The 22,686-nt window shown below is 49.6% G+C and overlaps 1 protein-coding gene across 1 annotated transcript in view; it reads right to left on the bottom strand.

Annotated features, from left to right (window-relative positions):
* Window positions 1-1,646: 1,646 nt before the first annotated feature.
* gemin5 (gem (nuclear organelle) associated protein 5) overlaps window positions 1,647-22,686 on the bottom strand; it is an 84,875-nt gene continuing 63,835 nt past the window's right edge. The window contains exons 22-28 of the mRNA XM_059990660.1: window positions 21,549-21,668; window positions 20,272-20,482; window positions 18,132-18,395; window positions 14,204-14,366; window positions 11,036-11,612; window positions 3,643-3,730; window positions 1,647-3,219 (exon numbers count right to left, since the gene is read on the bottom strand). Coding sequence (XP_059846643.1) covers window positions 3,046-3,219; window positions 3,643-3,730; window positions 11,036-11,612; window positions 14,204-14,366; window positions 18,132-18,395; window positions 20,272-20,482; window positions 21,549-21,668 — 1,597 coding nt within the window. The 3' untranslated portion in view covers window positions 1,647-3,045. The remainder of the gene's footprint in view (window positions 3,220-3,642; window positions 3,731-11,035; window positions 11,613-14,203; window positions 14,367-18,131; window positions 18,396-20,271; window positions 20,483-21,548; window positions 21,669-22,686) is intronic.

Here is a 22,686-nt window from a genome sequence, read left to right as displayed (position 1 = left end):
AAGTAGTGGATTTGGCCCAGTACATCACGGGGAAAGCCCTCTCAACCATTAAACACAGCTACGTGAAACTCTTGTCATAGGAAAGCAGCATCCATCATCAGAAATCCCCACCATCCAGGTCATGCTCTCTTCTTGCTGCTGCCATCAGGTAGAAGGTACAAGAGTCTCAGGACTCACAGCACCAGGTTCAAGAACATTTACTATCCCTCAACCATCAGGCTCTTAAATAAAAAGGGATACTACTCTCACTTGCCCCATCGGGATGTTCCCATTTATTTATTGTTCTCATTATTTATTGCTATTTGTTCATATTTGTATTTTCAGTTTCAATCTCCACGCGTCAGTGGGTGCGGTAAACCATGTATACCTGTCTGGTCACGCCCCTCTGCTGTATCTCCTTTGGCTCCTCCCACAGACCCCTGTATAAAGGCGATTGGGGCACTGCTCCTCCCTCAGTCTTCAACATGGCCGTGCTCCCTTTTCGCTGTTAATAAAACCCTATCATTTTGTACTCTACTTCCAGTCTCCTAGAGAATAGCGCATCAGTGGGGCACCTCACATCTGCGACGGTTGGTCTCTAATCACCATCTTCTACGTGAAGACCTCTGATTTTATACTAATTTCTTACCAATTCAGACAATGCATTCCAGTGTCATTGGCTGCAGATTATGTGCCTGACTTTTAACACTTTTTTTATTGGCTCTGCTCCAGGCCAGCACCCATTTATTGCCTCTTCCCAGCAAGTGACAATCAGTACTTTATGACTTTTTGTTCTCAATCAACAACCAACTTGAATCATGCAGGGCAGATACAGACCCCAACGGTCACAAACCTGCATGTTATATCCAACCAAAGAACACCTCACAAATAACTGCTTATTTGGAAGTGATCCCTGGTCCAGCAGATTACATTTCATGGAACATCATTGTATTAAAACACTCATCAAACCAAGTGACTGACTCGCAAAATGGAGAACACAGAGTCTCTTCATAAAATGGCAGCCTCCATCTCCTTCTTCATGGTAAGAACAAAGACAATTGGTCTGTCTGCTTCCACTGCTATACACTGAAGTATAGACTAGTTCTTTTTGCCAACACTGCAGAGAGTTGTGGACACGTCACAGAAACCAGCCTCCCCTCCACGGACTCTGTCTACACTTCCCACTGTCTCAGTGAAGCAGAATCAAAGACCCCACCCACCCCAGACATTCTCTCTCCACCCTCTTATCGGGCAGAAGATAAAAAGCCTGGAAGCACATCCCACCAGGCTCACTGTTATCAAATCATTAAATAGTTTGTTGGTACGGTAAAATGGATTCTTGACCTCACAATCTACCTCGTTATGACCTTGCATCTTATTGTCTGCCTGCCCTGCACTTTCTCTGTAACTGTGACACTTTATTCTGCATTCTGTTATTGTTTTACCTTGCCCTGCCTTACTGCACTGTGTAATGATCTGACCTGTTTGAACAATATGTTAGACAAACTTGGACATGCAAACTTTTTACAGATGGTGATGGGAACTGAACTCTGAACTCAGACACCCTGTGCTGAAATAGCATCTACAAGACATGGTCTTTGCTGTATCTCGGTACCTGTGACAATAAGAAACCGATTTACCAAGCAAGAGGCAAGAGCTCGGAGAACTGATGATGCAGGGATTTTTATTGATTTCTTTTGTTAGTACAAAAATGGGATGTAGTCACAACCTAGAAAAATCAAACCCAGCAGTCAACGCACGACTCAGAAACAGAACAGAAACCCCTCCATCTGGAATCAACACACAGCCTGAACCTTAAATCTACTGATATGCTCCTTCAATCTATCTCCCCTGTTTGATACGTGTTGGAGGGAGGTCCAAGATGACATGGCCAGGGTTGGGGGTGAGTTTAGTATCAAGGGAGATCCTTCGTCTCTCACACACACACACACACAAGAACACAGCTCTCTGCTGAAGGGCTTATAGGGAACTATATCTTAGGGGATGAATAACAGATCTCCTGATTTTCTGAACATTAATCAGCACTACAGAGATCCTCAGCTCTAATCTCCAACCAACCCTGTCAACCAACGAGAAGCTGATGGGTCCCAGTACACATCGGAAGTACGGGGATGGTGGGAGAGAGGAGTGGTGAAGAAGTGGGGGTGCAGTAGGCCTCTGTGGAATATGGAATCCGTACAGGGTTAGGGACCGACCCTTCCTGTCGGTGCTGCTCTCCAATGCTTGCCTGTTACTGCCCTCTTAGTTTTCCACTTGGTGGAAGGACAAGCTGGACTAGAACAACCTCCCATGTACAGGCCAGGACATGCAAGGACTTGGGCAATATAATAATCATTCTGTGACTGTTTTCCTGCTATTGTAACCATAAGTACTACATCAGCAGTGTGCTGTTGGTAATGCGTTTTTCACCTTGGCCCCAGAGAAACGCCGTTTCATTTGGCTATACTTTCTGTGTGGTTGAATGATATTAAGCTTGAACTTGAAGAAATCCAAGACACAAGATGGATTGAGCTCCCTGGATTTAGGAGAGAGGTCAAAGTCCTTTGAGAAGAGATCTGGTACTGTGAATACGAGGTGTATCGGTTTCTGTACCATGTCAGGGAGGTTCCAGGCTCGGAGTGTGGGGAATTCTGCTCAGATCAGTCAGCCTCGAGGCCTGGCTGAGTTCGGCAGCTGGGCAAGAGGGACACACAGGCCCAAAGGCTCACTCAGCACATCTGCACTTCATGTCCTCTGGCAAGTCCACTTGAACAGGGTGTGCGGGGAGAGTCTGTTCCACTCTGAATTCAAGGAGCGTCGTTAGTCCATAAATCCCACTGTGGAATTCCCAAATCTATGAGAGGTGGAGAGGGTGAGATTGTAACAGACCTCACAACCCAGGGTCTGTTCTCAAACTTCACACAGTTCTCCCTGACCTCCCCGGACTGATGGTAAACTCGTGCTGCATTCGGAACTCCAAACACAATCACTCGAGCCGACGGGAGATCGGACACTCCCAAGGGTTGCTCCAGATCCTGGGAATTTCGGCCCTGACACATCTCCGTCTCAGTCTGTATCCTGCCGGAATTTTCGGAGAATCTGCTGCACCTTGGCCGTGCCATAGGTCTGAGCCAGAGATCGGGCAGATTCCCGGTGAGCAGGGGGCAGCAGGGAGGGGGCAAGAGAGTCGATGGCAAGGAAGACAAGGCAGCAGTCAATGACATCCGGGAAGGAGTAACGCTGGAAGAGAGGACAGCACGGGGTCAGGACATTCATGGGAGAACAGCACACACACCCACAGAAACCTCCCCACTGGCGTCACTGTTGCAAGGGCTGGGACGGGAGGGTGGAATTCAGTACAAGTAGGCGGAGCAAGAAACCCGACTGTGCCCCTCTCCGGGGCTGGGGGCAGAATTAAAGGATGACATGTCAGGGTGGTGTCAACGGGAATCTCGGGGGGCGGGGTGGGCAAAGGCAAGGAAGGTGACAAGGGAAGGACTGTGGATCAGAGTAGGGGCCACGGAAAGGTTAGAGGGTTGGAGTGTGAGGGATGAGTAGGGCGAGGGAGGCATGCAAGGGTCACGTGGAAGGAATTGTACAGGAAGAACCCCCTCCTCCTTCAGGCCTGCCACCCACAGTAAAACATCGATGACCCCTTCTCACCTTGACGGCCTCGTCGATCTCTGCCTGCTCTCGGCTGATGTCCTGTAGCTCTCCCATCAGACTTGCCATGGAGATGGTTCCTTCCTCCCTGCAGAGGGGAGAGGGAGAGTTTCCTTTCAATACCACCTGTTCCATCCCTCACCCCTCCGTGCTGGCTCCAGTGGAAAACAGCAGCCACTGTAACTTACACAGGATGTCCCAGGCCATGGTCAGACTTCGGACTGTGTACTTGTGCCCAGCCATGAGGCTCTACAGGACACCGGTGAGACCACGCTTGGAGTTTTGTCTGAAGTTCTGGTCTCCCAGATGTAGGAAAGATGTCAGTAAACTGAAAAGGTGCAGGAAAGATTCACGAGTATGTCATGTATGGTGCAGAAAAGATTCTGCAGATGGTAGAAATCCAGAGAAACACACATACAAAGTGCTGGGGCAGCTCAGCTAGTCAGGCAGATGTCTGCAAATGAACAGTCATTTTGGGCTGAGACCCTTCATCAGGGCTGATGGGTTTGCCTTTAAGGCAACACCAGGAGTGTCCATGGGGTAGAATAAACAATTAACGGAACTGTGTGTACGACTGGCAATAGTGGAATATCTATAAATAATAGACGTTGTGGGAATGTATTGTGGTGTTTTAGTGAGATGGCACCAATCTTTTCAAATGCTTTCCCAAAATTGTTTAGCCTTCTCCTTCTCTTTTTCCATTCCCTCTTACCCCTTCTCTTCTCCTCACCTGCCCATCACCTCCCTCTGGAGCTCCCCCCCTTTCCCCTTCTCCCAAGGTCCACTCTCCTCTTCCATCAGATTCTTCCTTCAGCCCTGTACCTCTTTCTGCTTGTGCTTAACTGAGAGACTGTACTAGACTTTGGTGAGACCATGCTTGGAGTGTTGTGTGTAGTTCTGATCTCCCAGCTGTAGGAAGGAAGTTATTAAACTGTACTAGACTTTGGTGAGACCATGCTTGGAGTGTTGTGTGTAGTTCTGATCTCCCAGCTGTAGGAAGGAAGTTATTAAACTGAAGAGGTTGTAGGAAAGCTTCGCCAGGTTGTTACCAGGACTGGAGAGCTTGAGTCCTGAGGAGAGACTGAGAGCATCTCTGCAGGTACTTTTTGTAGGACTAGTAACTCTGTGGCATTGCCTGTAATTAGTGTGTAAAACTGTTGTAAATAACTAACAGGCATCGTGGGAATGTACTGTGATGTTTTAGTGAGATGGAGCCAAACTTTTCAAATGCTTTCTTGAGATTGTTCAGCTGTCTCCTCCCTTATCAACTGTCCCCATTCTGGCTTCCCTCTCACTCCTTCTCCTCTCCTCCTCTGCCCTAAACCTCCCTCTGATGCCCCCCTCCTTCCCTTTCTACCAAGTCCACTCCCAATTTCCTCCTTCAGCACTTCACACCTTCCACCTATCATGTCCCAACTTCTCACTCCTCTCACCTTCCCCCTCAACTGGTTTCACCTATCACCTGCCAGCTTGTAATTCTCCCCCACCCCCTCCTCTCCTCCCTCCTTTCCAGCCCTGATGAAGGGTCTCAGCCCAAAATATCGACTGTTTCTTTCCCTCCATAGCTGCCGCCTGGCCAGCTGAGTTCCTCCATCATTTTGTGTGTGTTGCTCTGGATTTCCAGCATCTGGAGCAACGGAGGCTGAGCAATGATCTTACAGAGGTTATAAAATCACCAGGGGTGCGTAGAATATAGATGGCCAGTCAGCGGACAACCACTGCTCCTTTCCCTGGGCAAAAAATGACCAGTGCAACAGGCCATAATTTTAAGTTGATTTGAGGAAATGTTTAGGGGAGATGTCAGAGGTCACCGGTATTTTTTTTAAACCCGCAGTGTGGTGGATGAATGGAATGCCCTGCCAGGGATGGTGGCAGAGGGAGATGCATTAGGAACATTTAATATACTCTTAAGATGACAAATCCACTGGAATTCTTTGAAGAAATAATAAACAGGATAGACAAAGGAGAATTGGTTGATGTTGTGTACTTGGTTTTCAGAAGGCCTTTGACAAGGTGGCACACGAGGCTACTTAACAAACTATGAGCCCATGGTATTACAGGAAAGACACTAGCATGGATAAAGCAGTGGCTGATTGGCAGGAGGCAAAGGGTAAGAATAGTGGGAGCCTCTTCTGTTTGGCTGGCGGTAACTAGTGGTGTTCCACAGGTGTTTGTGTTGGAACCGATTCATTTTACGTTATATGTCAATGACTTAATGATGGAATTGATGGCTTTGTTGCAAAGCTTGCAGGTGACTTGAAGACAGGTGGAGGGGCAGGTAGTTTTGAGAAAGTAGGGAGGGTACAGAAAGAATTAGACAGATTTGGAGAATAGGCAAAGAAGTGGCAGATGGAATATTATGTTGGGAAGTGTATAGTCACATGTTTTGATAGAAGAAATGAAAGGGTTGATAATTTTCTAAATGGAGAGAAAATACAAAAACTGGGGTGCAAAGAATATTGGGAGTCCTTGTGCAGGATTCCCTGAAGGTTAATTAGCAGGTTGAGTCTGTGGTGAGGAAGGCAAATGGAATGTTAGCATTCATTTCAAGAGGACTAGAATATAAAAGCAAGGATGTAATGCTGAGACTTTATAAAGCATTGGTGAGGCCTCATTTGGAGTATTGTGATCAGATTTTGACCCCCCTTCTTAGAATTGAATTGATTTTATTTCTTACATCCTTAACATATGTTACGTCTCCGTCTAAATGTGCAACGTGCAATCATAGTAATTTATAATAATTTACAATAAATAGAACAGTCAATGTAATATAGAGTACACTCAAATCAGTGTGAGTTCATCAGTCTGATGGCCTGGTGGAAGAAACTGTCCCGGAGCCTGTTGATCCTGGCTTTTATGCTGTGGTACCGTTTCCCGGATGGTACCAGCTAAATAGATTGTGGTTGGGGTGACTCGTGTCTCCAATGATCCTACAGGCCCTTTTTACACACCTGTCCTTGTAAATGTCCTGAATCATGGGTAGTTCACATCTACTGATGGGCTGGGCTGTGCGCACCACTCTCTGCAGAGTCCTGCGATTGAGGGAAGTACAGTTCCCACACCAGGCAGTGATGCAGCCAGTCAGGATGCTCTCAATTGTGCCCCTGTAGAAAGTTCTTAGGATTTGGGGGCAAACTTGCTCAACCATCTGAGATGAAAGAGGAGCTGTTGTGTCTTTTTCACCACACAGCCGGTATGTACAGACCACGTGAGATCCTTGGTCATGTGGATGCTGAGGAACTTGAAGCTGTTCACCCTCTCAACCCCAGATCCATTGATGTTAATAGAGGTTAGCCCGTCTCCATTCCTCCTGTAATCCACAACCAGCTCCTTTGTTTTTGTCACATTGAGGGAGAGGTTGCTTCCTTGACACCGCTGTGTCAGGGTGATGACTTCCTCTCTGTAAGCCGCCTCATTATTGGTTGAGAGAAGGCCAATCAATGTCGTGTCATCGGCAAGTTTGATTAGCAGATTGGAGCTGTGGGTGGCGACACGGAGTAAAGGAGGGGACTCAGTACACAGCCCTGAGGGGCTCCTGTATTGAGAGTCAGAGGGTTGGAGGGAGGGAGCCCACTCTTACCACCTGCTGGTGATCTGCTGAAACTGGAGAGGGTTCAAAGAAGGTTAACGAAAATGATTTCAGGACTGAATGGCTTGTCATATGAAGAGAGTTTGATGGGTTTGGCCTGTATTCACTAGAATTCAGAAGAATGAGGGGTGACCTCATTGTAACCTAGTGAATGGTGAAAGGCCTTGATAGAGTGGATGTTTCCTGTAGTGGGAGAGTCTAAGACCAGAGGACCCAATCTCAGAATAGAGGGGCAACCTTTTAGAACACAGATGAGTGTTTGTTAGCCAGAGAGTGGTGAATCTGTGGCATTCTCTGCCACAGGCAGCTGTGGAGACCAAGTCTTTATGTATATTTAAGGCAGAGGTTGATAAATTCTTGATTGGGCTGGGCATGAAGGGATATAAGGGGATGGGGTAGTGGGGAAGGCAGGAGATTGGGGCTGAGGAGAAAATTGGAACAGCCATGATGAAGTGGCAGAGCAGAGTCAATGGGCCAAATGGCCTAATTCTTCCCCTGTATCTAATGGCGTTATGATAGAAAAATGGAGGGCTATGTGTGAGGGAAGGGTTAGATTGATCTTGGAGTAAATTAAAGGGTCGGCACAATATTCTGGGCTGAAGGGCTATTCTACGTTCTAGGTTCCATTCTGCTTGTTTTAGCTCATACTTCCTCAGTAACGATCTAACCCGTACGAACAGTATGCAAGACCTGTTGCACCTGATTGTCTGCCTGCACTGCACTTTCTCTGTAACTGTGACACTCCTCTGCATTCTGTTGTTGTTCTACCTCAATACACTGTGTAATGATCTGATCTGTGTGAACAGTGTGAAAGACAAGTTTCTCCACTATATCTCAGTCCACTTGAACATAATAAACCAAATCCAATACTCCAGATGCGGCCGAACCTCAGGTTTATAAAGCTGCAACACAACTGACTAACAGTTGAACTCGGTGGAGGGTAATGGGTTAGACTGATGCTTACCTACAGAATGTTGGCACAACAGCAGAAGAGTGTACGGGTTTGACTGAAACACCTACGGGAAGTTTGGATGGGAGGGAAATGGAAGGCATGGGACTATAGTGCAGGTTGATGGGACTAGACAGAATAAGTTTGGCACAGAATAGATGGGCTGAAGGGACTGTTTCGGTGCGGTAGTGCTCTATGACTATAAACATCGCAGGCCAAAGGGCCTGTACTGTAGTACTGAGTCGCAAACCCCAGCCATGGACCGAGCTCTACGGCTCTCCAACCCAAACTCCATCCCCAGTCCTGAAGATGGCCTGATCTCAGAGCAGAACTAGAGAGCAGGCCATTCTAGATTGGGTATTGAGCAATGATGAAGGGTTAGTTAGCAATCTTGTCGTGCGAGGCCCCTTGGGTAAGAGTGACCATAATATGGTGGAATTCTTTATTAAGATGGAGAGTGACGTAGTTAATTCAGAAACAAAGGTTCTGAACTTAAAGAAGGGTAACTTTGAAGGTATGAGATGTGAATTAGCTAAGATAGACTGGCAAATGATACTTAAAGGGTTGACGGTGGATATGCAATGGCAAGCATTTAAAGATCGCATGGATGAACTACAACAATTGTTCATCCCAGTTTGGGAGTAAACCAGAGAAGGTAGTGCATCCGTGGCTGACAAGGGAAATTAGGGATAGTATCAAGTCCAAAGAAGAAACATATAAATTAGCAAAAAAAAGAGGCACATCTGAGGACTGGGAGAAATTCAGAGACCAGCAGAGGAGGACAAAGGGCTTAATTAGGAAAAGATTATGAGAGAAAGCTGGCAGGGAACATAAAAACTGACTGTAAAAGCTTTTATAGATACGTGAAAAGAACAAGATTGGTCAAGACAAATGTAGGTCCTTTACAGTCAGAAACAGGTGAATTGATCATAGGGAACAAAGACATGGCAGACCAATTGAATAACTACTTTGGTTCTATCTTCACTAAGGAGGACATAAATAATCTTCCGGAAATAGTAAGGGACCGAGGGTCAAGTGAGATGGAGGAACTGAGGGAAATGCATGTTAGTAGGAAAGTGGTGTTAGGTAGATTGAAGGGATTAAAGGCAAATAAATCCCCAGGGCCAGATGGTCTGCATCCCAGAGTGCTTAAGGACGTAGCCCAAGAAATAGTGGATGCATTAGTGATAATTTTTCAAAACTCGATTCTGGATTAGTTCCTGAGGATTGGAGGGTGGCTAATGTAACCCCACTTTTTTAAAAAGGAGGGAAGAGAGAAACCAGGGAATTATGGACCGGTTAGTCTGACATCAGTGGTGGGGAAAATGCTAGAGTCGGTTATCAAAGATGTGATAACAGCACATTTGGAAAGAGGTGAAATCATCGGACAAAGTCAGCATGGATTTGTGAAAGGAAAATCATGTCTGACGAATCTTATAGAATTTTTTGAAGATGTAACTAGTAGAGCGGATAGGGGAGAGCCAGTGGATGTGGTATATTTAGATTTTCAAAAGGCTTTTGACAAGGTCCCACACAGGAGATTAGTGTGCAAACTTAAAGCACACGGTATTGAGGGTATGGTATTGATGTGGATAGAGTATTGGTTGGCAGACAGGAAGCAAAGAGTGGGAGTAAATGGGACCTTTTCAGAATGGCAGGCAGTGACTAGTGGGGTACCCCAGTTGTTTACAATATATATTAATGATTTAGACGAGGGAATTAAATGCAGCATCTCCAAGTTTGCGGATGACACGAAGCTGGGCGGCGGTGTTAGCTGTGAGGAGGATGCTAAGAGGATGCAGGGTGACTTGGATAGGTTAGGGTGAGTGGGCAAATTCATGGCAGATGCAATTTAATGTGGATAAATGTGAGGTTATCCACTTCGTTTGCAAGAACAAGAAAACAGATGATTATCTGAACTGTGGCCGATTAGGAAAAGGGGAGATGCAACAAGACCTGGGTGTCATTGTACAGCAGTCATTGAAGGTGGGCATGCAGGTACAGCAGGTGGTGAAAAAGGCAAATGGTATGTTGGCATTCATAGCAAAAGGATTTGAGTACAGGAGCAGGGAGGTTCTACTGCAGTTGTACAAGGCCTTGGTGAGACCACACCTAGAATATTGTGTGCAGTTTTGGTCCCCTAATCTGAGGAAAGACATTCCTGCCATAGAGGGAGTACAGAGAAGGTTCACCAGATTGATTCCTGGGATGGTAGGATTTTCATATGAAGAAAGACTGGATCGACTAGGCTTATACTCACTGGAATTTAGAAGATTGAGGGGGGATCTTATTGAAACATATAAAATTCTAAAGGGATTGGACAGGCTAGATGCAGGAAGATTGTTTCCGATGTTGGGGAAGTCCAGAACGAGGGGCCACAGTTTAAGGATAAAGGGGAAGTCTTTTAGGACCGAGATGAGAAAAAAACTTCTTCACACAGACAGTGGTGAATCTGTGGAATTCTCTGCCACAGGAAACAGTTGAGACCGGTTCATTGGCTATATTTAAGAGGAAGTTAGATATGGCCCTTGTGGCTAAAGGGATCAGGGGGTATGGAGAGAAAGCAGGTACAGGGTTCTGAGATGGATGATCAGCCATGATCATACTGAATGGCGGTGCAGGCTCGAAGGGCCAAAAGGCCTACTCCTGCACCTACTTTCTATGTTTCTGTGTTTCTAAGAATAGCCTACACAGTCAATCCCTTATCCCCCAGAGAGATTGGCCCGTCAACCCCTTGTAATGTCCACACCAGAGAACTCACCCAAGCTCAGAATGGTTCACTGACACTCAAAAAAATTCTCCCCTCACAGGGGAGGGTCCCTGCACTGGGAATGCAACCGATTATCCCAGCTTACCTTAATGGGAGCTCCTGCTCACAGTGGCTCGAGGTGGGTCTTTCCTCAGATGTTGCCTTCGATGTATCATTGAGTGCCAGTTCTGGCTCAGTCCCAGCCCCAGGCTCAGTATCGGGCCCTAAGGCTGGTTCACTCTTGGGCCTAGGCACGGTCCCACTCTCGGGCTCTTTGTCACATTGAGGCCCAGTCTTCAGCTGGGCCCCACTCTTCAGTGCCTCAGTGCTAGATGACTGTCTCTGGTGAAGACTGACCAGTGTGGCCACTGCCTGCTGGACCTCTGCTGTCTTCCTCTCAAGGGCCTGCAGCCGGGCGTGCTCCACTGACAGCAGGAGGCCGCAGCGAGCCAGGAGTTCTTGGGCCGTGCTGCCGAGTCCTGGCCCACAGCTGCTGTCTGTGGGCACCTGCTCAGGCCTCTCCTCAGTGCTGCTCTGCCATGTTCTGGAATGTTCTGCACCCAGCGCCCACCACAGCTCGTAAAGCTGCCCGTAACAAAGGAAGGCTCGCAGGCTCCGGAGAGCAGCAAGGCTGAAGGGTTCGGGGGTCAGCTTGGCCTCCAGGTCCGGTATGAAATCTGCCCCTGGAGAGAGAAAGGCAGAGGGAGGGGTGGAGAAGGACAGGGAAGGAGAAGGAGAGAATGTGTGTAATCGTATACTGCAAAGAACCCTGACGTTCAGCTGTATCTTGGTTGTGAGTGAGGGAGTTTCATCCTGTTCCTGAGTGTGTGATGGGACGGTGTGGAGGGAAGCTTCACTCTCTGTTTGACCCCGGGAGTGTGTGATGGGATGGTGTGGAGGGAGATTCACTCTGTCTGAGTCCAGGAGTGTGTGATGGGACAGTGTGAAGAGAGCTTCACTCTGTGTCTGACCCCAGGTGTGTGAGATGGGACGGTATGGTGGGAGATTCACTCTGTCTGACCCTGGGTGTGTGAGATGGGACGGTGTGGTGGGAGATTCACTCTGTCTGACCCCGGGAGTGGGTGATGGGACGGTGTGGAGGGAGATTCACTCTGTCTGACCCCGGGAGTGGATGATGGACGGTTTGGAGGGAGTTTCACTCTGTCTGACTCCGGGAGTGTGTGATGGGACGGTGTGGAGGGAGATTCACTCTGTGTCAGACCCCGGGAGTGTGTGATGGGATGGTGTGGAGGGAGCTTCACTCTCTGTCTGACCCCGGGAGTGTGTGATGGGACGGTGTGGAGGGAGATTCACTCTGTCTGACCCCTGGAGTGGGTGATGGGACGGTGTGGAGGGAAGCTTCACTCTCTGTCTGACCCCGGGAGTGTGTGATGGGTCGGTGTGGAGGGAGATTCACTCTGTGTCTGACCCCGGGAGTGTGTGATGGGACGGTGTGGAGGGAGATTCACTCAGTCTGACCCTGGGAGCGTGTGATGGAACGGTGTGGAGGGAGATTCACTCTGTGTCTGACCCCGGGAGTGTGTGATGGGACGGTGTGGAGGGAGATTCACTCTGTGTCTGACCCTGGGAGTGTGTGATGGGACGGTGTGGAGGGAGATTCACTCTTGTGTCTGACCCTGGGAGTCTGTGATGGGACGGTGTGGAGGGAAGCTTCACTCTGTGTCTGACCCCGGGAGTGTGTGATGGGACGGTGTGGAGGGAGATTCACTCAGTCTGACCCTGGGAGTGTGTGATGGGACGGTGTGGAGGGAGATTCACTCTGTGTCTGACCCCGGGAGTGTGTGATGGGACGGTGTGGAGGCAGATTCACTCTGTGTCTGACCCCGGGAGTGTGTGATGGGACGGTGTGGAGGAAGATTCACTCTGTCTGACCCCGGGAGTGTGTGATGGGACGGTGTGGAGGGAGATTCACTCAGTCTGACCCTGGGAGTGTGTGCTGGGACGGTGTGGAGGGAGATTCACTCAGTCTGACCCCGTGAGTGTGTGATGGGACGGTGTGGAGGGAGATTCACTCTGTCTGACCCCGGGAGTGTGTGATCGGAAAGTGCAAAGTGAGCTACACTCTGTGTTTGACCCCTTTTATTAATATACAAAGTACTTTTATTACTAATTCAGTGACTTCACTACAAATAGACAATACACATTAAACTAAAATGTTATTGCCAATGATGGCAATAACCCCCCCGTGGAGCCCAACGGCCCCAGAATGCCTCTACGACCGCTGTGGACTACGCGTGTTCCTTCTCAATATTTACCCCGGCATGAACATACCCCCTAAACATTGCCAGGCAATCTGCCTGGGCTGAGCCTCCCGCCACCTGTTTCCAAGACCCACAGATGGCTGACGTTGCCAGCCCCATGAGAAAGCTGACAAGGACATCCTCATCCCTCCATGCCCCCCTCCTTACTGGATGACCGTATATAAATAGGGTGGGGCTAAAGTGCAGCCTCGCACACTCCATGTACATGTGTTACACGATCTCCTCCAGCCTGCAGAAGTGACATGCGGGTGGGAGATCCGTGTACAAACGGAAGAACTTATTGCAGGGCACCGCTCTATGCAGCACCCTCCAGCCGAGATCCCCCAGGTGCATAGGAAGAACCCCCTCGTAAAGGGACTTCCAGTGGGGACCCTCCTGACCTCCGGGTGGAAAGACAGACCGCCATGGCGTGTCAGGACGGTGGACAAGGGCGAGGGCGAGGAAGTGGAGGGTGTGGAGCAGCAGCCCATACAGGTAAATTCCTACTTGTATCCCTGAATGGGACTGTGGGTGTCGAGGAGAGATGGCTCAAGTTGTGTGGACTCGGCTCTCGGAGAAGATCGCAGGGCCTGGGCCCGACAAGCAGCACAGCCTGAGTCGGTTCACACACCTGAGCCGCACCGACATCCGTTGAGGCAGGGCAAGGGTCGGCCAGGACTCCACCCTCTGCCAGAGGAGGGGATTCCCGGCCTGAGGCAACCATGTTCAAGACTCTCAGTAGGTCCCGATAGAAGTCGGACAGACTCCGCAAAGCAGCTCGGCTGACGCCCGCCATGATCTCGTCGTGAAGGCAGCAGCCCCTCCGGAGAAAGAATGTCGCCAACTGATGCCACCTGACCCTGGGAGTGTGCGGTGGGACGATGTGGAGGGAATTTTATCCCGCGGGAATATTAACAGGTCAGTGTAGAGCGGGTGCTCCCAACATTTTTTAATGCCATGGAGTCCGTGGACCCCAAGCTGGGAACCCCTGGTGGAGACAGAACTTCACTTACCCTTTGGGAAAAGCAGTTTGCCAATTTCTTGCATCAATGTGAAGTCTCCGGCGCTGAGACATCGGACAAGAACCTTCAGCAGGGCGACCAGCGACTCGGTGTAGTTTGAGAGCAGTGTGCAGGACAGAGCCAGGCTCAGCTCGTGAGACATCTGCAGCTGTAACTGGGAGACAGGGATTTCCCGGTCATTGTTGGGTAGCGGGGGTTGCAGTTTGTGCAGGGGAAACGATCGGGGAGGGGCAGGAAACCAAGAACCCCACCCCGCTGCCTGGATTAGACAGTGTGTCTCACAAGGAGTGAGCTCCAGTCCTCTCTTTCGATAGGAGGATGAGAGGTGACTCGACAGAGGTGTACAGGATGATAATGAGCATAGTTGGCAGCTCATCTGATCTCAAACCTCCGCTGCCTTGCATCGATACCCACTCATGGGGAAGGGTTTGGGAGTAAACCCCGGAGCTGGAGTCCGAGAGGCAGCCCTGCGTGGCACAGATAGAGTGGACAATGAGGTCCTCTGTTGGTCGAGGTTGACCACAGCCGTTCACGTGATACACACACCAGGGGCGGACGATATGGGGAGCAAGCTGTTACCTGTGTAGCAGGCTCCCCCCCTCCACACAGCTGATGAATCCAAATTAACGGCCGAGACTGATACACTTTGGCATCAGCGGCACCAGTCAGCGTCAAACTCGACGTAGGACTGCCTTAGGGACTCCAGCTAGGATCTTTCCTCAGGGTTCACTACTAAGGCCCTCCCCAGGAGTAGGTAGCAGAGCTTTGAGTTCAGAGTTTTTCTCCTTCTAGCTGTACTGCCAACCACGGTTAATGACCCCCATCTGCCTGAAACGACTGGTACCAGTAACCCGCCTTTGCCCCTTCTCTCGTCAGTAGAAACGGTCCCACCGGGCTTAGTAGCTAAGGCACACGTGACGGCCGGGAGCTGGACTTGGTCGTCAGAGGCTATTTGAGGCACACACTATTGGGAGCATTTAGTAGGTAGAGGGAGCTTGTCCCCGTTACCCGGCTATAACAACCTTAAGGAACTGAGCGATAGAGTGGGCAGCCAGAGACTTTTTCCCAGGACAGAAATGTCAATAGGAGGGGGCGTAAAGTATTTGGAGGAAAGCATGGGGGGATGTGGCAGAGGACCTTGGCCAGAGGGGGGAAAGCTGGTAAACTACACATGTACTGGTGAAAAACGCCCTCCGCATGCTATCCAACAGAGATCACCCCCTCACATCAGCGCACTGAGGTAGGACAGGGGAAAACCAAGAACAGAACAGTGCGGCACCAGAAATCCTGGCAAACCTCGGTAGACCTGTGGTGGAGAGCATTCTGACAGGCTGCATCACAGCCTGGTCTGGAGGCCCCAGTGCCCAGGATCACAAGAGGGCCGGAGATAGACCCAGGCAGCTTTATCACGGGCACAGTCTTGTCTACCACTGTGGGCATCTTCTGGAGCACCCGCCACGAAGGACCCTCACCATCCAGGATGTGCCCTCTTCTCATTACCACCATCGGGGAGGAGGTTCCAGACCCACACTCAAATATTTTAGGGACAGCTTCTTACCCCTGCCATCAGATTTCTGAACTGTGCATGTATGCTACCTCATTATTCTTGTTTTGGCACATTTTTTTGTAATTATGGTAATTTTATGTCTTAACACTGTACTTCAGGTGCAAAAGCACAAATTTTACAGCATGTAGAGAGTGATAATAAACAGAAGTTCTGCAGATGTTGGAAATCCAAAACAATGCACACACACGCAGACAAAACTCAGCAGATCAGGCAGCTTCTATGGAAATAAATAAACCTTCGACATTTTGGGCCGAGACCCTTCTTCAGGGCTGGAAAGGAAGGGGGAAGATGCCAGAATATAAAGGAGGGGGAGGGGAAGGAGGATCGCTGTAATAGGTGAAGCCAGGTGAGTAGGAAGGGTAAAGGGCTGGAGAAGAAGGAATCTGATAGGAGAGGAGAGTGGACCATGGGATAAAGAAGGAGACCCAGGGGGAGGTGAGAAGTAAAAACATCAGAGTGGGTAATAAAGGGGGTTAAATTTGGTTACCAGGAGAAATCGATATTCATGCTATCACGTTGGAGGGTACCAAGACAGAATAATGTCAGAGTCATAGAAAAGTACAGCACAGCAACAGCCCTTTCAATCTATCGTCCATTCCAACCCACTCCTGTCACCCTTTAAACTGCCCACTCCTGTCCCCCTGTAAACTGCCCACTCCTGTCCCCCTGTAAACTGCCCACTCCTGTCCCCCTGTAAACTGCCCACTCCTGTCCACCTGTAAACTGCCCACTCCTGTCCACCTGTAAACTGCCCACTCCTGTCCACCTGTAAACTGCCTAATCCCATTGACCATTATGAAGTGTTCCTCTCCACCCTGAAGGTCTTGGCACAAGAATGGCCATAGACCAACATGTCCAAATGGCAGTGAGAATCGAGATTAATATGCTTGAACACTGGGAAATTCTGCTTTTGGTGGATGGAGCTGGAAAGAGCAATCGCCTAATTTACGATGGGTCTGAACTGGGAGACCAGTGATAATAAACCTGACTCTGATCCTGAAAATACTGAATGAAGTGTCACACCGACTGAAAAGGTACAGTGCAGACAGACAACAAGGAGCAAGGTCATAATGAGGTAGTTGTGCTTTCACTGATAACAGTAGGGTAGAAGCTGTCCTTGGGCCTGGTGGGACGTGCTTTCACTGATAACAGTGGGTAGAAGCTGTCCTTGGGCCTGGTGGGACGTGCTTTCACTGATAACAGTGGGGTCGAAGCTGTCCTTGGGCCTGGTGGGACGTGCTGTCACTGATAACAGTGGGGTAGAAGCTGTCCTTGGGCCTGGTGGGACGTGCTTTCACTGATAACAGTGGGGTAGAAGCTGTCCTTGGGCCTGGTGGGACCTGCTTTCACTGATAACAGTGGGGTAGAAGCTGTCCTTGGGCCTGGTGGGACGTGCTCTCACTGATAACAGTGGGGTAGAAGCTGTCCTTGGGCCTGGTGGGACGTGCTCTCACTGATAACAGTGGGCTAGAAGCTGTCCTTGGGCCTGGTGGGACGTGCTTTCACTGATAACAGTGGGGTAGAAGCTGTCCTTGGGCCTGGTGGGACGTGCTTTCACTGATAACAGTGGGGTAGAAGCTGTCCTTGGGCCTGGTGGGACGTGCTCTCACTGATAACAGTGGGGTAGAAGCTGTCCTTGGGCCTGGTGGGACGTGCTCTCACTGATAACAGTGGGGTAGAAGCTGTCCTTGGGCCTGGTGGGACGTGCTCTCACTGATAACAGTGGGCTAGAAGCTGTCCTTGGGCCTGGTGGGACGTGCTTTCACTGATAACAGTGGGGTAGAAGCTGTCCTTGGGCCTGGTGGGACGTGCTTTCACTGATAACAGTGGGGTAGAAGCCGTCCTTGGGCCTGGTGGGACGTGCTTTCACTGATAACAGTGGGGTAGAAGCTGTCCTTGGGCCTGGTGGGACGTGCTTTCACTGATAACAGTGGGGTAGAAGCTGTCCTTGGGCCTGGTGGGACGTGCTTTCACTGATAACAGTGGGGTAGAAGCTGTCCTTGGGCCTGGTGGGACGTGCTTTCAGGCTTTTGTATCTTCTGCCCGATGGGAGGAGGGGGAAGAGAGAATGTCTGGGGTGGGTGGGGTCTTTGATTCTGCCAGCTGCTTTACTGAGATGGTGAGAAGTGTCGACACAGTCCTTGGAGGGAAGCACCCAGGAGTTAGTTAGGAGGGGGCTTCTGGCTTCTTACATTTGGAAAACCCGTTGACATTTGGCCCAAGACTGAGGAAGGACAGAGACAATGGGGAGGTGCTGGGGGCTTACTGAGGAGGAATAGGCAGGGTGGAATGGGACAATGACCAGGAGAGAGGGCAGACACTGTGACGGACGAGGAGGAGGAATGAAGTTACCAGTCTAGCCGGTGTGTTGGCTGATGCCTCAGGGTACACGGTGGTCCTCAGCTGGCCGTGAGCCACCTCCAGCCGGCACTCGTCCACCACACTGACTCCAAACTCGCTGCTCCAGGCGGTCAGCATGGTGTCGATGAGGTTTCCCTCCGCGTGGAGGCTCCAGTTGTGGTAACGTGGAGGGTTGATGCTCCTCCAGAGAACCAGCTGCTTCTCGGCCAGGGTCCTGTAGAGCAGCTCGTAGGTACAAAGCACCAACCTCTGACCCTGTGGACAAACACGTTCACACACTGAGACCCTGCCACAGGAGCCCAGGAAGAGGAGGAAGAGAGGGGTCTTGGGGTCCAAGTCTCTAAATCCCTCAAAGTTGCTGCACAAATCGATAGGGAGGGAGGTTAAGAAGGCGTCTGATGTGTTGGTCTTCATTTTTAATTTATTTATTGAGCTGCATTGTGGAACAGGCCCTTCGAGCTGTGCCACCTGGCAACCCCCCCAACCCCCTATTTAACCCTCGCCTAACCACACGACAATTTACAATGACCAGTTAACCTACCAGTTGGAACATCTTTGGACTGTGGGAGGAAACCAGAGCACCCAGAGGAAACCCACATGTTCCATGGGGAGAACTTACAGACAGTGGCAGGAGTTGAACGCCTGCACAGGAGGTTCACCCTGGATTAGAAAGCACATCTTAAATGTCCCTAATGTACGACCATACTCACTGCTTTCTGTGTAAAAACCTACCTCTGGCATCCCCTCCTATACCTCCCTGCAAACACCTTACTATTATGCCATTTCCACCCTGGGAAAAGGTCACTGGCTGTCCACTAACTATGCCTCTTACCATCTTCTACACCTCTAGCACCTTCTCTCCAAAGGGCACATTAAACCTATCTTCAGAAGACCAGCTCTCTAATCCAGACAGCAACATGGTAAATCTCCTCTGCACCCTCTTCCACATCCCTCCAGATCTGAGCACAATATTCCCAGTGTGGTCTACCCAGGGTTTTATAGAACTGCAACATTACCTCAGGGCTCTCGAACTCTGAGGCCTGCACACGATAAGCCTTCTTAACCACTCTGTCAACTTGCGCGGCAACTTTGAGGGATCTGTGGACGTGGACCCCAAGCTGCCTTCTTGAGCCAGTGCAGCCGCTGAGGCTGCTGTTTGCCAACAATGCTGTCAGGGAGTGAGATCCATGGTTTTGACCCAGAGCCAAAGCCAAAGCCATACAGCAGGGAAACAGGCTTTTCGGCCTATCACATCCATACCAACCAAGATGCTTTCCTCAGGTTATCCCATCCCCCTGCGTTTGGCCCGCATCCTACTGGACCTTTCCTACCCACAACTTGCTTTTAAATGTGGCAATTGTACCCATCTAAGACGGCGGTGAACCACGGTACCTGTAAAGGCGATCAACAAACGCAATGTGGTGTGCAGGATCACCTGGGGAGACTGCAACAAGAACTACATTGGTCAGACAGGACGTAAACTCTCAGCTCGTTTACGGGAACACAAACTGGTGGTACGGAGACATAATCCAGTGCTGCTGACCTCAGTTCTTGAAGATCGAGAAGGGCACCACTTTAACGAGGACACCATGGAGGTTCCGGCCCACGCAAGCACGAAGCAGGCATGAGAACTTTTAAGAGCTTTTGATCTCTTCCGATAACTCCATGAACTAACATATTGAAATAGACACTATCTATGAAGCCTAAGACAAAGAAACACTAAACAGTAGAATTCCAAGGTCAGTCAATCAGGATGGAGGCAAGCAAACTGGGGCCTATATAAACACCAGCGCTCACAGAGAGGAAAACCAACCACACACTGAGGATGTCACCTCAACTGGCGATGAAACGTCTGCAAGTTCATTGCTATACTCAGCGAACACCACAACATGAAACTGTACCCATCTGGTCCACTTCCTCTGGCTGCTCGTTCCATGCACCCACAATCCTCTGTGTGGAAAAACCTACCCGTCAGGTCGGAAATATCCTTCCCCCTTCTCTCCTGAGGTCGGAAATATCCTTCCCCCTTCTCTCCTGGGGAAGGAGCTGACGCAGTGTTTTTGGGAGGAAGTTATTACTTGTTTTGGAGGACTAGTGACACGTTTCCCAGCTGGGACGGACTGAAACTTACCAGCAGACTGTCGTTCCCACGCAGAACATCCTGAGCCCCCAGCCAGTCTCTCTGTGCCAGGAGGTCCAGGGCGCATCTGGAGGAGAGCTGAGAGCACAGCTCCCGCTCCCCAGTGATGGAGGCCACCTCGGCCGCTGTCCGCAGAGAAGCCACGTCACCCTTCTTCGCCAAGACCTTTGCCGCGTCGTAGGGCGATTCGGTTGCCAGGTAGCTGGAACAAAAGGGAGGCGCGGTGAGCAGGTTCGGTTACCGTGGGTGATGCCGCCTTCCGGACTGGCTGCCATGGGAACAGGCCCTTGGGCCCAGAGTCCTTGTCAACCATCCTTTCAACTCTCTCTGCATTCCTACCAGCGGCCTTAATTCACTGGCCTCTCATCATTTCCGGGAAAAGTGTGAAACAAAAGGGAGAGGATAAAGGGAATGGCTTTTTACCACAAGTCCCACACAGATTCAGATCTCTGGACTCAAAGTCCAGCACGGGGACTTCAGGGGGAGCTCCTTCACTCAGAGGGTGGTGAGAGCGTGCAGCGAGCTGCCAGTGGAACTGGTGAGTGCAGGTTCGATTGCAACATTTAAGAGAAGTTTGGATAAGTTCATGGATGAGAGGGGTTTGGAGGAGGTGGTTCAGAAGTGGTGGTTGATGGAACTAGGCAGGAAAACTGTTTGGCATGGACTAGATGGGCTGAAGGGCCTGGTTTGGTGCTGCAGTGCTCTGACTCTAAATGCTAGAAACACTCGACAGCATCCACAGGGAGAGCAAGTGTTAATATTTCAGGTTGAAGACCTTTCATCAGAAGATATTGTCAACATAGAACAGCTAGATTAGAATTACAGGCCATGGGTTAAAGGTGAAAGGTAAAATATTTAAGCAAACATGAGGAGTAGCTTCTCCACTCAGAGAATGTCGACCAAGCTGCCAGCGGAAATGTTGGGTGCAGGTTGGATTTCAACACCAGAGAAGTTTGGATAGGTACGTGGATGGGAGGGATATGGAGGGCTGTGGTCCAGATCCAAGTTAATGGATGTTGGCAGAATAACATTTCATCATGGAATAGATGGGCTGAAGGGCCTGTTTCTGTTCTGTGGTGACACATGCAATAATAAACAGAGGGACAATCAGAAAACAACCAAATGGTACAGAGACTATAGTGCAGCCTGAAGCGTCAACAGCAAGATCTCACCAACAGCACCCAGGAGAATAAGGAGAATTCTTCCAAATGGTGCCAGGATTCGAAGGTCTGGAATTTGGGCTGGCTGAATTACCAACTCCCACTTACCACTTCGCTGCGATGGAATAGTGCCCGTCTTTCTCCATGACGCTGGCCCAGTGGGTGTAGAGCTCCCTCAGTACAGGGTCGTCTGGCTGGAGAACGGCCTTAGCGAGGGCGATGGCCTCTCTATTGAAACACGATTCACATCTCTCAACAGGTAGACCAGCATCAAATTACAAAGACACCACGACACAAGCAGCACGGTCGGAGGCTGGGTCTTACAGAAAGGGGTCAGGGTGACGGAGGATGCGGGGTGGCCCCATTGAGGTTTCTGAGAGTATCAGATGCACAGACAGAACAGGCAGCGAGCATCTTCTTCAGGCATTTCAGCTGGTGGGGGGGGGGGGGGGTAATTACAAAGGAGATGTGAAGGGCAAGTTGTGTTTTTTTTATAAACACAAAGAGTGGTGGGTGCTTAGGGTGGGGGTAGAGGCAGAAACATGAGAGACAGTTAAGAGACGTTTAGATGGGCAGATGAATGTGAGGAAAATGGAAGGAGATGGACATTGTGTAGACAGAGGGGATTAGTTTAGATGGCTATTTGATGACAAATTTAATTGGCTTGACACAACAGTATGGGCTGAAGGGCCTGTTACTGTGTTGTATGTTCTATATGTTAAATGTTCCAAATACAGAGTAAATTTACTTTCAAGGTACATATATGTCACCATATACAACCCTGTGGGCATTCACAGCAGAACAAAGAAACACAATAGAATCAATGATAAACTACGCACAAACAACCAATGTGCAAATACATATCCAGATAAACAGCAAACAAGACAAATAAGTAGACAATGAGAACACGCGTGGTAAAGCCCCTGAAAATAGGTCCAAAGGTTGTGCTCAGTGATCAGTTCACGTGGAGAGGTAGGGTAGTGGAACACTATCACAGAGCCAGTGACCCCGGTTCAATTCCGACCACTGTCCATACGGAGTTCATACATTCTCCCCGTGTCTGTGTGGGTTTCCTCTGGGTGCTCTGGTCTCCTCCCAAGGCTCAAAGACTATTAGGTTAATTTGTCACCGGGGTGTAACTGTGCAGTACAGGCTTGTTGGCCAGAAAGGCCCATTACTGTGCTGTAACCCTAAATAAAAATAATTAACATATAAAATTATGAAAGAGATTAATAAAATAGAGGCA

Source organism: Hypanus sabinus, chromosome 15 (genome assembly GCF_030144855.1).
Source record: "Hypanus sabinus isolate sHypSab1 chromosome 15, sHypSab1.hap1, whole genome shotgun sequence".
Lineage (NCBI taxonomy): Eukaryota > Metazoa > Chordata > Chondrichthyes > Myliobatiformes > Dasyatidae > Hypanus > Hypanus sabinus.
The sequence above is the reverse complement of the archived record's forward strand: the minus strand, read 5'-3'. Positions and strand labels throughout refer to the sequence as shown.